Raw genomic sequence first — 15285 nt, 5'->3', positions numbered from 1 at the left:
ACTAACTGGCTAGTGACGTAACAGACTACTAGATAGCGACCTGGTTAGTGAGATAACAGACTACTAGATAACTAACTGGTTAGTGAGATAACGTACAACTAGATAACTACCTGGTTAGTGAGATAACTGATTACTAGATAACTACCTGGTTAGTGAGACAACATACTACTAGATAACTACCAGGTTAGTTAGATAACAGACTACTAGATAACTACCAGGTTAGTGAGATATCTGATTACTGGATAACTACCTGGTTAGTGAGATAACGTACAACTAGATAACTACTTGGTTAGTGACATAACAGACTAATCGATAACTACCTGGTTAGTGAGATAACTGATTACTAGATAACTACCTGGTTGGTGAGATAACGGACTTCCTGATAACTACCTGGTTAGTGAGATAATGGACTACTAGATAACTGGTTCATAAGATAACAGACTACTAGATAACTACCTGGTTAGTGAGGCTGTCCAGTTTGGTTCTCAGCTCCTCCACCTGGCTGCTTCCCTCCACCTCTCCTCTGGGGACCATTACACCATCAGATGCACTCTGGATCCTGCCTGGACCGATGGTAGTGGCACCAAACCCACCTAACCCTTCCCCTGGCCGGGCCCCTGCTTTGACCCCTGCCCCAACCTGGCAGCAGGTGTTGTAGGTGGTGTTAATCCTGGTGAGGTCCTGGGTGTACCTGCTCAGAGAGTCCCCCAGCCCTGTCACTGCCCCCCCCAGACCCCCCACGTTGTCCTGCAGGATTACCATCCCCCTCTGGAGGTCCTCCACCGTCTTAAAGCTCCGCTTCTGCCCTGCCATTTGCCTGTCTATAATCTCCTCCAGCTCTCTCAGTTTGTCAGAGTTGGCCGTCACATCCGTGTGGAGAATATCCAGATCGTTACAACAGAGCTTCAGGTCCTTCACCACACTGTCCAGAACTACAGGGTGGGAGGAAGCTCCAGGGTTGGTGTTGGGAAACCCTCCGGTGTTAGGTCCTCCACCACAGCCGGTAGCACAGAGCTCAGCCACAGCGGTCACCTTGTCATCCAGACCCTGCAGAAGAAACTTGTTGTTGTTCAGCTCAGCCTGCAGAAGAGAACAAAACAGAATCTGTTACCATGGACACATAATACAAACACACTGCCATGTGCAGTGCAGCGCTCCTCAAGTGTACAATGGCTGGAGACCTGGGATCTGAGACCAGCAGCCCTCCGGTTGCCAGATCATCTCCCACTTTCTATCACCAGGTCTGGGATTAAAACCAGCAGCCCTCCGGTTGCCAGATCATCTCCCACTTTCTATCACCAGGTCTGGGATTAAAACCAGCAGCCCTCCGGTTGCCAGATCATCTCCCACTTTCTATCACCAGGTCTGGGATTAAAACCAACAACGTTCCAAAAACTGGTCTTCCTCTACCCTAGTTGTCTACCTACAGTACCTGAAGGTCCACGCTCCCTCCTCCTCCAACAGGATATGACTCGTTGTTCATCTCGACCAGCATGGTGGTAAACTGGTCTTCCAGTACGTTTACTCGTTCCTCCAGCAGCTGTCGTAGCTCCGTCCCCTGCTCGGCTACTGCCCGGGTCAGCTTCTCCTCCACGTAGAAACAGTGGACCTCCGCGTTCTGCTCTGTCACATTCAGACGCGCCTCTAACTCCTCCAGCCGAGACCCCACCTCTCCCTCTAGTCCTAACCCCTCCATCTCTAACCCCTTTCCCTCTAGCTCCCCCCGTGGAGAGGACAGGTACTGCAGCTCATTGTCCATGCGGGCATTCAGGACGCGATGGGCTTCCGCCACACGCTCCAGCTCCCTCCACAGGTCAGAGAGGTCACCACGCTGGACAGCTGGTAGGATACCTGGAGGCTGGTTATCCTGTCTAGCCAGGTCGGTCTGTCTGGCAGGGGCAGTTTGTCTAAGGCTGGGTTTGGGATCAGTCTGTCTAACATTAGGTTTGGGGTCAGTCTGTCTGAGTGTCCGGCCGGGCTGGTCGGAAGCAGTGATGTCCAGTCTCAACTCCCTGATCTCTTCCTTTAGCTGCTCCTCCTTGTCCACCATCTCAGTCAGACTGAGCAGTCCACTCTCCCGCTCCTCCTCACACCTCCTCTCCATCAACTGGATCCTTCCATCACAGGATTTCTGCAGCTTCTCCACCTCCTTCCCTATCTTCTCCTCTATCGTTCTCTCCATGCTGTCCTCCATGTTCTTCCTCAGGAAGCCCAGCTGCCTGTCCATGTATTTCTCTAGTAGCTCCTCCAGGTCAGCAGGGGCTCCACCCCCAACAGGGTCTTGCTGTGTCTGAGAGGCATCAAGCAGCAGGCGGATATGACCGCTGTGTGAGGTCACGGTACCTCTCAGCTCCGCCAGAGCCTCTTCTTTACTCTTCAGAGAGGTGTTGACATCATCCAACCTGGCCAGGACCTTTTCCAGCCCCCTGTCCCCCTGGACTGGGCCCCTGGTGGCCTGGTGCCCGTCGATCACTGACCCCTGGTGGTTGTCTGATGGTACTGCGGCCTGCTCTATATCGGGGGCGTGGACACTGTCGGGGGTCACAGCGCGGAGGTTGTTGAGCAGGGAGACCAACATCTTGGAGGTGTCCTCCTGCAGGTCAGATCTCAGAGTGGAGCTCAGCCCAGTCATCGCATCCTGCAGCGCCCCCACTGTTTGGGAGAGGCGCTGCACCTCCCCCTCCAGGAGACGCACCCTGTCTCTGTCTGCTCCTCCATGCCTCCCCTCGTACACCCCCGTCTCCCTCCTCTCTGGCCCTGAGACAGAGGACACAGTTAAGTCAATACAACACATTAACACACTTCATATACGAATCCATCTCTAAGAAGAGGATTGAGAAAGCAGCAACATGTCATGTTGTCAAGTATCTTACTCTGTGGGTGTCTGGTCTGTCCAGGGATGGATCTGGTCTGGGGGTAGTGTGGTGCTTCCCCAGAGTTTTGGGTCTGGTGGGGCTGTGACCCTGCTGGTACGATCTGTCTGTTAGGGTACTGGGTTTGGGGTGGCTGTGACCCTGCTGGTACTGTCTGTCTGTTAGGAGCAGCCTTCAGCTCAGAGCAGTCTGGTCCCTGGTAACTAGGGCAACACCTCCACTCCAGGTCTGTCACCGTCTTATAGGCGATCTTATAGGCCGGCCGGAACCGCGTCCGATACCTGGGAGAGAAGGCAGGACAAACCTGTAAGTGCGTACACACACACGCACACAAACGCAGGCACGCACAAACACACAAAGACAAACACGTCTTCAAAGTTTCTACTTAAGTCTATGACATTATTTCTCTTTTGATAATAGAATCTTTGTTGAGAATATTACAAACTGATGCTAACCTTAAAAGGATAGACGTGTTGCAAGCCCAACATCAGATGCAGTCGTTATGGTAATGTAGGTGTAGGAGAGGATGAAACAGGGTCTGTGCCACCAGTAAGTACAGATAGTAGCTTGACTGGTCTAAGACACTGCATCTCAGTGCAAGAGGCGTTAGGGTTAAGCTGCATCCGGCCATGATTGGGCGGCGCACAATTGGCCCAGCGTTGTCTGGGTTCGGCCGGGGTAGGACATCATTGTAAATAAGAATTTGATCTTAACTTCTTTGATATAGGGGGCAGCATTTTCACTTTTGGATGAATTGCGTGCCCATAGTGAACTGTCTCCTACTCTGTCCCAGATGCTAATATATGCATATTAATATTACTATTGGATAGAAAACACTCTGACGTTTCTAAAACTGTTTGAATGATGTCTGTGAGTATAACAGAACTCATATGGCAGGCAAAAACCTGAGAAAAAATCCAAACAGGAAGTGAGAATTCTGAGACTGGTCGATGTTAAAGTCATTGCCTATTCAATTCCCTGTAATATTTGGATCTGTTTGCACTTCCTACACCTTCCACTAGATGTCAACAGTCTGTAGAACGCTGAATGAAGCCTCTAGTGTGATGTGGGGCCGGATGGGAGGTGTTTCAGTCATTGGTCTGGCAGATTGCCAGTTCCTGGTCATGCGCTTTCCTCATGATATCGCCTTGTGTTCCATAACTTATACAGACATGAAGGAATGCTCCGGTTGGAACGTTATTGGATATATATGATAACAACATCCTGAAGATTGATTCTCTACTAAGTTTGACCAGTTTATTCGACTTGTAATATAACTTTTTTGAAGTTTTCGTCCGACGTTTGCCCGCATCTGCGTGAGCGTTTGGACACGTGTACTACACATGCTAGCAAAAGTAGCTAATTGGACATAAGTAATGGACATTATCGAACAAAAGAACGATTTATTGTGGAACTAGGATTCCTGGCAGTGCATTCTGATGAACATAATCAAAGGTAAGGAAATATTTATGATGTCACTTCGTATTTCTGTTGACTCCAACATGGCGGAAAAAGGTTGTTAAATCTGAGCGCCCTCTCAGATTATTGCATGGTGTGCTTTTTACGTAAAGTTTTTTTTTAATCTGACACAGCGGTTGCATTAAGAACAAGTGTATCTTTAATTCTGTGTAAAACATGTATCTTTCATCATAGTTTATGATGAGTATTTCTGTTATTTGACGTGGCTCTCTGCAATTACTCTGGATATTTTGGAGGCATTTCTGAACATGGCGCCAATGTAAACCGAGATTTGTGGATATAAATATGCACATTATCAAACAAAACATAAATGTATTGTGTAACATGATGTCCTATGAGTGTCATCTGATGAAGATCATCAAAGTTTAGTGATTAATTTTATCTGTATTTCTGCTTTTTGTGACTACTATCTTTTGCTGGGAAAATGGCTGTGTTTTTCTGTGGCTATGTACTGAGCTAACATAATTGTTTGGTGTGCTTTCCCCGTAAATCCTTTTTGAAATCAGACATGTTGGCTGGATTTACAACATGTGTAGCTTTAATTTGGTGTCTTTCATGTGTGATTTCATGAAAGATTGATTGTTATAGTAAAATATTTGAATTTGGAGCGCTATATTTTTTCTGGATTTTGGCCAAGTGGGACACTACCGTCCCACCTATCCCAGAGAAGTTCTTAACTGACTTGCCTAGTAACTAGATCCTGGACTTCCTGACGGGCTGCCCCCAGGTGGTAAATGTAGGCAACAACACATCTGCCACGCTGATCCTCAACATTGGGGCCCCTCAGGTGTGTGTACTTAGTCCCCTCCTGTACTCCCTGTTCACTCATGACTGGGTGGCCAAACATGACTCCAACACCATCGTTAAGTTTGCTGACGACACAACTGTGGTAGGCCTGATCACCGACAACGATGAGATGGCCTATAGTGAGGAGGACAGAGAACTGGCAGTGTGGTACCAGGACAACAACCTCTCCCTCAATGTGAGCAAGACAAAGGAGTTGATCGTGGACTACAGGAAAAGGCGGGCTGAACAGGCCCCCATTACCATCGACGGGGCTGTAGTGGAGCAGGTCGAGAGTTTCAAGTTCATTGGTGTTCACATCACCAAAAAACTATCATGTTCCAAACATACCAAGACAGTCGTGAAGAGGGCACAACAAATCCTTTTCCCCCTCAGGAGACTGAAAAGATTTGGCATGGGCCCCCAGATCCTCAAAAGGTTCTACAGCTGCACCATTGAGAGCATCCTGACCAGTTGCATCACCGCCTGGTATGGCAACTGCTCGGCATCTGACCGTAAGGCGCTACAGAGGGTAGTGCGAATGGCCCAGTACGTGGGGTCAAGCTTCCTGCCATCCAGGACCTATATAATAGGCGGTGTCAGTGGAAAGCCCATAAAATTGTCAGAGACTCCGGTCACTCAAGTTACATACTGTTTACTCTGCTACCGCACGGCAAGCAGTACCGGAGCACCAAGTCTAGGACCAAAAGGCTCCTCAACAGCTTCTACCCCCAAGCCATTAGACCGCTGAACAATTCATAAAAATCGCCACCAGACAATTTACATTGACACCCCCCCTTGTACACTGCTGCTACTTACTGTTTGTTAGCTATGCATAGTCACTTTGCCCCCACCTACATGTACAGATTACCTCAACTAGCCTGTACCCCTGCACACTGACTCGGTACCGGTGCCCCCTGTATATAGCCTTGTTATTCTTATTGTGTTACTTTTTATTATTACTTTTTATTTTAGTCTACTTGGTAAATCTTTTCTTCTTCTTGAACTGCCCTGTTGCTTAAGGGCTTGTAAGTAAGCATTTAACGGTAAAATCTAACACTTATATTACGTACACGTATTCAGCGCATGTGGAATATAAAGTTTGATTTGATTAATTTGATTTGAAATAAAGGTTGAATAAAAATACTAGTATAAATCCCCGCAGCCGGACTCTGGAAAGAAACGCTGCTCAACCGGTGTTGCTCATTTGCCGACAGAAACTTTTAACCGGTTCTCTCCATTAAGCAACGAGTTGGAGTCAGAGGCTGAGCAGGTCTCTCCTCCATCCATTACAGGGAGCCGCTGAAGCCTTCCACTATTAGCTCTGACAAATTGAAAACCTGAGTCATTGGCGATGACATTACCCACAATATTAGACTTAAAAGAATCATCCAGCGATCATACACTGTTCACTAGGGGGCAGGGCTATGAACGTAAAGGCTAATCTGAAGATGCTGCTGGCTAAGGATAAAAATGGCGAGTGTAGAGAGTATAGGGATATTGTTATCCACGTCGGCACCAACGATGTTGCACCAAGCGCAACATAGCTTCAGAGTGTAAATCAGCTAGAAAAATGTGTCGGCATCGAGTAATTGTCTCTGGCCCCCTCCCAGTTAGGGGGAGTGATGAGCTCTACAGCACACAACTAAGTCGCTGGTTGAAAACTGTTTTCTGCCCCTCCCAAAAGATAGAATTTGTAGATAATTGGCCCTCTTTCTGGGACTCACCCACAAACAGGACCAAGCCTGGCCTGCTGAAGAGTGACGGACTTCCTCCTAGCTGGAGGGGTGCTCTCATCTTATCTATCAACATAGACAAGGCTCTAACTCCTCTAGCTCCACAATGAGATCAGATGCAGGCCGGACAGCAGGCTGTTAGCTAGCAAAAGTCAGTGTAGTCAGCTCAACTATCCCCATTGAGACTGTGTCTGTGCAACTGGTTGGGCAAAACTAAACATGGCGGTGTTCGCCTTAGCAATCTCACTGGAATAAAGACCTCCTCCATTCCTGCCATTATTGAAAGAGATTGTGATTACCTCACATCTCAAAATAGGGCTACTTAAGTTAGATCCTTCACGTCCAAAGCAGTCATAATCAATGAACTAATCACTGATCATAATCTTGATGTGATTGGCCTGACTGAAACATGGCTCAAGCCTGATTAATTTACTGTGTCACATGAGGCCTCTCCTGCTGGTTCCACTAGTTACCATATCCCCCGCTTAACTGAGGATCTAAAGCGTAATACCCTAGATGCAGTCGCAACCCCTAAAAAATACAAAAAAACATTTGTCACAAGAAAATTTGCTCCCTGGTATACAGAAAATACCTGAGCCCTGAAGCTTCCAGGAAATTGGAACAGAAATGGTGCTTCACCAAACTGGAAGTCTTCCGACTAGCTTGGAAAGACAGTGGCGTTCATTATCGAAGAGCCCTCACTCGATCATCCTATTTTTCCAACCTAATTGAGGAGAACAACAACATTCCAAAATGTATTTTTGATACGGTCTCAAAGCAGCATCCCTAAACAGAGGATGGCTTTCACTTCAGCAGTGATAAATTCATGAACTTCTTGACAAAAAGATCATGATCATTTGAAAGCAAATTTCAGACTCCTCTTTGAATCTGCGTATTTCTCCAAAACTCAGTTGTCCTGAGTCTGCACAGAACTGACAGGACCTAGAATCAATGGAGACACACACCTTTTTAAATCCTGTATCTCTACGACACTGTTAGGTTCTAATTCTCAGAGTAAATAACTCAATGGATACTATGAAAGCTTAACCAAGTTTAATTCTTCCCAGAGGATCAATACAGCTGCATTAGACAAAACATGTTTCCACCACCACAAGTATATATACTCAAATGTAGGAACTCCTTCTCTCCAATCCTTACATCTATTATGGTTTGACAGGAAGACGAAGTAATAGGTAATAAACCATAATTTCTCCCTTAAGGGGGATCTGATCTGACCTCAACCCCTCATTTGCCTAATCCACAGATGTCCATCCGTATCGCATACAGCAATCCTGTGACTTCCTCCCGTCCACCCAGCACCATCCTACAGATAACCATTCACTTCTGATGTAAAATGTCTCTAGGACAGCAATGTTCCAAGTTTAACCCAGAATCCAAAAACACATTCATTAAAAATAGTCACGGCCTCTAAACCTTCAAGCTGCATACTGGACCCTATTCCAACTAAACTACTGAAAGAGCTACTTCCTGTGCTTGGCCCTCCTATGTTGAACAATAAATGACTCCCTATCCGGATGTGTACCACACTCACTAAAAGTGGCAGTAATAAAGCATCTCTTGAAAAAGCCAAACCTTGACCTGGAAAATGTACAAAACTATTGGTCATCTCTTGGTGATGTCATTCGGAAACACAACTTTCACTGCTATGCGGACAACACACAGCTGTACATTTCAATGTAACATGGTGAGGCCCCAGAATTTCCTACCTTGGAAGCCTTTGTTTCGGACATAAGGAAGTGGATGGCGGAAAATGTTCTACTTTTAAACTTGGACAAAACAGAGATGCTTGTTCTAGGTCCCAAGAAACAAAGAGATCTTCTATTGTATCTGACAATTAATCTTGATGGTTGTACAGTCGTCTCAAATAAAACTGTGAAGGACCTCGGCGTTACTCTGGATCCTGATCTCTCTTTTGACGAACATATCAAGACTGTTTCAAGGACAGCTTTTATCCATCTTCGTAACATTGCAAATAATCTGGAACTTTTTGTCCAAAAATGATGTCAGAAAAGCTAATCAATGCTTTTGTCATTTCTGGATTAGACTACTGCAATGCTCTACTTTCCCGCTACCCGGATAAAGCACTAAATACACTTCAGTTAGTGCTAAAAACGGCTGCTAGAATCTTGACTAGAACCAAAAAAATTTGATCATATTACTCCAGTGCTAGCCTTTGGCTTCCTGTTAAGGCTAGGGCTGATTTCAAGGTTTTACTGCTAACCTACAAACCTACAAATCATTACATGGGCTTGCTCCTATCTCTCCGATTTGGTCCTGCCGTACAGGACCAACTCTTCTCTCCTGTAGAAACTATGCTCTACAATAAATAAAAAAACTTTACTCTACTGTAGAAACTAGAGGTCGACCGATTAATCGGAATGGCCGATTAATCAGGGCCGATTTCAAGTTTTCATAACAATCGGAAATTGGTATTTTTGGGCGCCGATTTGCCGATGTATTTATTTATTTATATATAAAAAAAAAAAAATGACACCTTTATTTAATCTTTATTTAACTAGGCAAGTCAGTTAAGAACACATTCTTATTTTCAATGACGGCCTAGGAACAGATTTTTAACCTTGTCAGCTCGGGGGATCCAATCTTGCAACCTTACAGTTAACTAGTCCAATGCTCTAACACCTGATTACATTGCACTCCACGAGGAGCCTGCCTGTTACGCGAATGCAGTAAGCTAACGTAAATTGCTAGCTAGCATTAAACTCATCTTATAAAAAACAATGAATCAATGACTGTCATTGCTCCAATGTGTACTTATCCATAAACATCAATGCCTTTCTGAAAATCAATACACAAGTATATATTTTTAAACCTGCATATTTAGCTAAAAGAAATCCAGGTTAGCAGTCAATATTATTAACCAGGTGAAATTGTGTCATTTCTCTTGCGTTCATTGCACGCAGAGTCAGGGTATATGCAACAGTTTGGGCCGCCTGGCTCTTTGCGAACTAATTTGCCAGAATTTTATGTAATTATGACATAATATTGAAGGTTGTGCAATGTAACAGGAATATTTAGACTCATGGATGCCACCCGTTAGATAAAATACGGAACGGGATAAACGTTTTGTTTTCGAGGTGATAGTTTCCGGATTAGTCAAAGGTATATGGTTTAGAGAGAAATAGTCGACGCGTTATAATTCCTGTAATAACTTGCGGCTGAACTTGAAAGGGGTTCCTTCGTTATTTTACCGTTCATGTCTTCCATAGAGAATGTCTTGATCTACTTCAAATAAGGTCTGTGTTTCTTGCAGGCTTAAACCGCCTCGGTTTACCCGTGTAAATCTCACTAGGATAAGGTAACGTTTGTCAACATATTTTCATAAATCCACTCTACAAAAAAAAATATCTTCGCTTATATTTAGCCAATATTGATCAGAGTTACCTTGTCCTATGGATATCTACACAGTTATAAAATTGGCAAGGTGGTGTAAGCCTACACGAAACACAGACCTTATTTTAAGTGAATCTAAAAATATCCTATGGAATAGGATGCTAGGTGTCATGAGAATTATGAATCGCACTTTGGTCGTCAATTCTTACCATGCCCATTATTAAAATAGGATTTCCTGCATATAGAAATCAAAGTTTTTGTTTTCAACATTCATCACAGGTAACTTAAACTCTATTTTTATTCAAACAGTTGAGAGTATTTGTCTCCTAAGCAGACTCTTCAATGTCATTGTCACTTCAGAGCTGTGTGTGTGTGTGTGTATTTATGTATTATATTAAGTTAAAATAAAAGTGTTCATTGTTCATTCAGTATTGTTGCAATTGTCATTATTACAAAAATGTGTATGTGTGTATGATATATATACAAATGCTCAAAAAAATAAAGGGAACACTAAAATAACACATCCTAGATCTGAATGAATGAAATATTCTTATTAAATACTTTTTTCTTTACATAGTTGAATGTGCTGACAACAAAATCACACAAAAACTATCAATGGAAATCAAATGTATCAACCCATGGAGGTCTGGATTTGGAGTCACACTCAAAATTAAAGTGGAAAACCACACTACAGGCTGATCTACCTTTGATCTAATGTCCCTAAAATAAGTCAAAATGACGCTCAGTAGTGTGTGTGGCCTCCACGTGCCTGTATGACCTCCCTAAAACGCCTGTGCATGCTCCTGATGAGGTGGCGGATGGTCTCCTGAGGGATCTCCTCCCAGACCTGGACTAAAGCATCCGCCAACTCCTGGACAGTCTGTGGTGCAACGTGGCGTTGGTGGATGGAGCGAGACATGATGTCCCAGATGTGCTCAATTGGATTCAGGTCTGGGGAACGGGCGTGCCAGTCCATAGCATCAATGCCTTCCTCTTGCAGGAACTGCTGACACACTCCAGCCACATGAGGTCTAGCATTGTCTTGCATTAGGAGGAACCCAGGGCCAACCGCACCAGCATATGGTCTCACAAGGGGTCTGAGGATCTCATCTCGGTACCTAATGGCAGTCAGGCTACCTCTGGCGAGCACATGGAGGGCTGTGCGGCCCCCCAAAGAAATGCCACCCCACACCATGACTGACCCACCGCCAAACCAGTCATGCTGGAGGATGTTGCAGGCAGCAGAACGTTCTCCACGGCGTCTCCAGACTCTGTCACGTCTGTCACGTGCTCAGTGTGAACCTGCTTTCATCTGTGAAGAGCACAGGGCGCCAGTGGCGAATTTCCCAATCTTGTTGTTCTCTGGCAAATGCCAAACGTCCTGCACGGTGTTGGGCTGTAAGCACAATCCCCACCTGTGGACGTCGGGCCCTCATACCACCCTCATGGAGTCTGTTTCTGACTGTTTGAGCAGACACATGCACATTTGTGGCCTGCTGGAGGTCATTTTGCAGGGCTCTGGCAGTGCTCCTCCTGCTCAAAGGCGGAGGTAGCGGTCCTGCTGCTGGGTTGTTGCCCTCCTACGGCCTCCTCCACGTCTCCTGATGTACTGGCCTGTCTCCTGGTAGCGCCTTCATGCTCTGGACACTACGCTGACAGACACAGCAAACCTTCTTGCCACAGCTCTCATTGATGTGCCATCCTGGATGAGCTGCACTACCTGAGCCACTTGTGTGGGTTGTAGACTCCATCTCATGCTACCACTAGAGTGAAAGCACCGCCAACATTCAAAAGTGACCAAAACATCAGCCAGGAAGCATAGGAACTGAGAAGTGGTCTGTGGTCACCACCTGCAGAACCACTCCTTTATTGGGGGTGTCTTGCTAATTGCCTATAATTTCAACCTGTTGTCTATTCCATTTGCACAACAGCATGTGAAATTTATTGTCAATCAGTGTTGCTTCTGTCATGACGTTGGGTTGGGGGTAGGTTTACGACAGTCATAAATACCTCTTTCCCCCCTTTTCTCTCTCCCCACTATAACTGATGTGACATAAGGAAACCCATGGGTTAACATAGAGATTCTGGGTAACATCAGAAGTGGGGGGAAATGAACTATATTCTGATAATCCAACCAACTGAACATATGCGGTGGTACTTAAGGTATATTATGTCAGTTCGGTTGCCCTCTGACACATTCTCATCAATGATAGAATGACATAAACTCTACTGTGGAAAGTATAAATGTCAGAGGTATCGGATTCACATGGAATTGTGGTTTAATTGAAATGTTTGAATATGAGATTATTTGCGAAGAGATTAAATGTAAATTTAGCTTCCAAATGAGAGATCTGTGCTTTCATAAGTTTTCCTCAGCTCAACCAGTGGCCCACCCCTGTGAAGAGGCATGGGTTATAAACTTTTCAGACACACCCCTCTACCTCCACTATATAAAGCCAGTGACAAGAATATAACTTCCTGTTCCGGGTACATTTTGGATGACGATCCGATGTCAAGATGGTTCAGACAATAACTACAGAACTAGGCCAACATCAGCATGGACTTTGATTGTGAATGGTATGAACTTTGAACTCGTGTTCACTACAGAAGTGATATCTCCTAGCCGTTGAGTTGGCAACAGCTGCTACAAACGCAGGTTAGGAAGGACAGTCCGAGTATCCCGTCTTCCACACACAACGTTACTACACGTATCCCGTGACTACCAGAGACATTCTCCAAAGGACAGAGGACTCGGGTTGGCGACACGGTCCATCTACCACCAACCTACTGAAGCACAGCTCAGAGTAAATATGTATTGCATTTTCTTTTTCAAATGGGCGGTAATTTAGAATGCATCAGATACTATATTTACGACAGCACAGCTCGCCTATGTTCGAATCTCCCGCTCTTTCACTAAGACTCAGCCCCTTTTCTTTGTGTAACAAGCTGCCATATCTATTCCGCCCGCTAGGGACGTTTTCTGTATCACGTAATTTGTGATCAAGTTATGATTTAATTGTATATGTGTGATTCTGTGTGATTAGTTAGGTATTTAGTAAATAAATAATTAAACCCAATTTTGTATTGCTGATTCAACTTGTTAGCCAGGATTCTTGCAGATAATCAAGGACTTACAACTTTCAGATGAGACTGAATATAATGACGATTAATGTGACTGCTATTTAGTAAAATATTACTAAATCTTTAAGAGTTTATTCGAAAGATAACAGCTCTATAAATATTATTTTGTGGTGTCCCTCTCAAGTTAATTAATATTTACATGATTAGTTCAATCAGGTAATATTAATTAAGGAGAAATTATTTTATAGAATAGCATGTCATAGCAATCAATCTGGCATAGTCAAAGACACGACACTTCCTAAGTGGACAGTTTGATTTCACAGAAGTGTGATTGACTTGGAGTTACACTGTGTTGTTTAAGTGTTCCCTTTATTTTTTTGAGCAGTGTATATATATATATATATATATATAAAAAACGTTTTTTATTTTATTAAATCGGCCGATTAATCGGTATCGGCTTTTTTTGTCCTCCAATAATCGGTATCGGTATCGGCGTTGAAGAATCATAATCGGTCGACCTCTAGTAGAAACTCTAATGCCAAAGGACTAGTCAGCCCTTCCCCCCTCTGAGGGGCCAACTGTTTACTTGCAGAGGACAACAGAGACGAAGTGGCTACTCTTAGCAAAGAGGTACCGAACCTACACAAGCGACTGGGGAATCCACGCCAATCTACTTCCCTTTTTCTTCTACTCCAGTAGCTGGACGCCTCTCTGGACTGATGGGAGTGCTGTGTCGTCTCTCCACAGCCGACTGGCCGGTGCACTGCAGGGATCCCTCCCTGAAAGGGTCTCCCCCTTCCCTGAAATATGGAGTTAGTAGGATGCTTCTGGATCACTTAGTGGATGTTCCTGTTTTCGACCCTGCCAACCAGCCATGGAGGTACTTCATTCGTCGTCGAAGTCAAAAGCAGCGGCCTTTGGTAATAGGGGCCTCCTTAGTGGTGGGAAACCCGGACCTGATACAGACTTCAAACAGCATCGCTGCCCTGGAAACAGAGCTTCCAGCAACTTCATCCCTTGGGGCTTCCACTTCGTGAACAGATCCAGAGGTACCAGTGCCTTCGTCCCTGTTCTGTCTCCCTCTCCGGTGGCTTCTACGGTGAATGAGGCTCCGGAGGTACCTGCGCGTTCATTCTGTCTCCCTCTCCGGTGGCTTCTACGGTGAATGAGGCTCCGGAGGTACCTGCGCGTTCATTCTGTCTCCCTCTCCGGTGGCTTCTACGGTGAATGATGCTCCGGAGGTACCTGCGCGTTCATTCTGTCTCCCTCTCCGGGAATGAGGCTCCGGAGGTACCTGCGCATTCATTCTGTCTCCCTCTCCGGTGGCTTCTACGGTGAATGAGGCTCCGGAGGTACCTGCACGTTCATTCTGTCTCCCTCTCCGAAGCCACGGTGAATGAGGCTCCGGAGGTACCTGCGCGTTCATTCTGTCTCCCTCTCCGGTGGCTGCTACGGTGAATGAGGATTCATTGGTTTTGGGATGCTTCAACCGGGTGCCAAAGGGTTGCAGCTGTGCGAGATGGCGCCTCTCGCCAGTCCTCGACGGGTCATCCTGATTCATACGAGGTGTAGGAATGGGCGTATTTCCTCTCCCATCTCGCCGGCTGTTGTTTTAGGCAGCTCTAAGGTACCAAATGTCTCGGTTACTGGAGAAAAAAAACATGATCTACTCGAGGGCACAAGAACAGGATATTACTAGCCCCGCCGTTCTACGTCAATACACAGAGGTTGAGGCTGTTGCAGTCCATGTGAGATTTAACTCCATTTGGAATGGTAGCTCGGAATGGCTGAAACAGTACTGATTGGGTCTCTGCTGGACACAAAAAAACGTTCCATAATTTGTGGCTCTGTGCCCTCGCTGGGTCGATGTAGTGAACATTTTAGCAAGCTACTAGAGCTTCACAACTGGCTACGTGACTACTGCAGCTCCATTGGTGTACATTTTGTCGACAACTTTGACA

At 45.4% G+C, this 15285-nt stretch overlaps 1 protein-coding gene across 1 annotated transcript in view; it reads right to left on the bottom strand.

Moving 5' to 3' along the window:
• The window catches only part of emilin2a (elastin microfibril interfacer 2a), a 54260-nt gene that overhangs the window by 28283 nt on the left and 10692 nt on the right, over positions 1 to 15285 (bottom strand). Inside the window, exons 3-5 of the mRNA XM_071377559.1 lie at positions 2874 to 3154; positions 1433 to 2757; positions 457 to 1080 (exon numbers count right to left, since the gene is read on the bottom strand). Of these exons, the coding sequence (XP_071233660.1) occupies positions 457 to 1080; positions 1433 to 2757; positions 2874 to 3154 (2230 nt within the window). The remainder of the gene's footprint in view (positions 1 to 456; positions 1081 to 1432; positions 2758 to 2873; positions 3155 to 15285) is intronic.

Source organism: Salvelinus alpinus, chromosome 30 (assembly GCF_045679555.1).
Source record: "Salvelinus alpinus chromosome 30, SLU_Salpinus.1, whole genome shotgun sequence".
In the NCBI taxonomy this organism is placed as follows: domain Eukaryota; kingdom Metazoa; phylum Chordata; class Actinopteri; order Salmoniformes; family Salmonidae; genus Salvelinus; species Salvelinus alpinus.
This window is presented reverse-complemented; position numbering and strand designations above follow the sequence as displayed.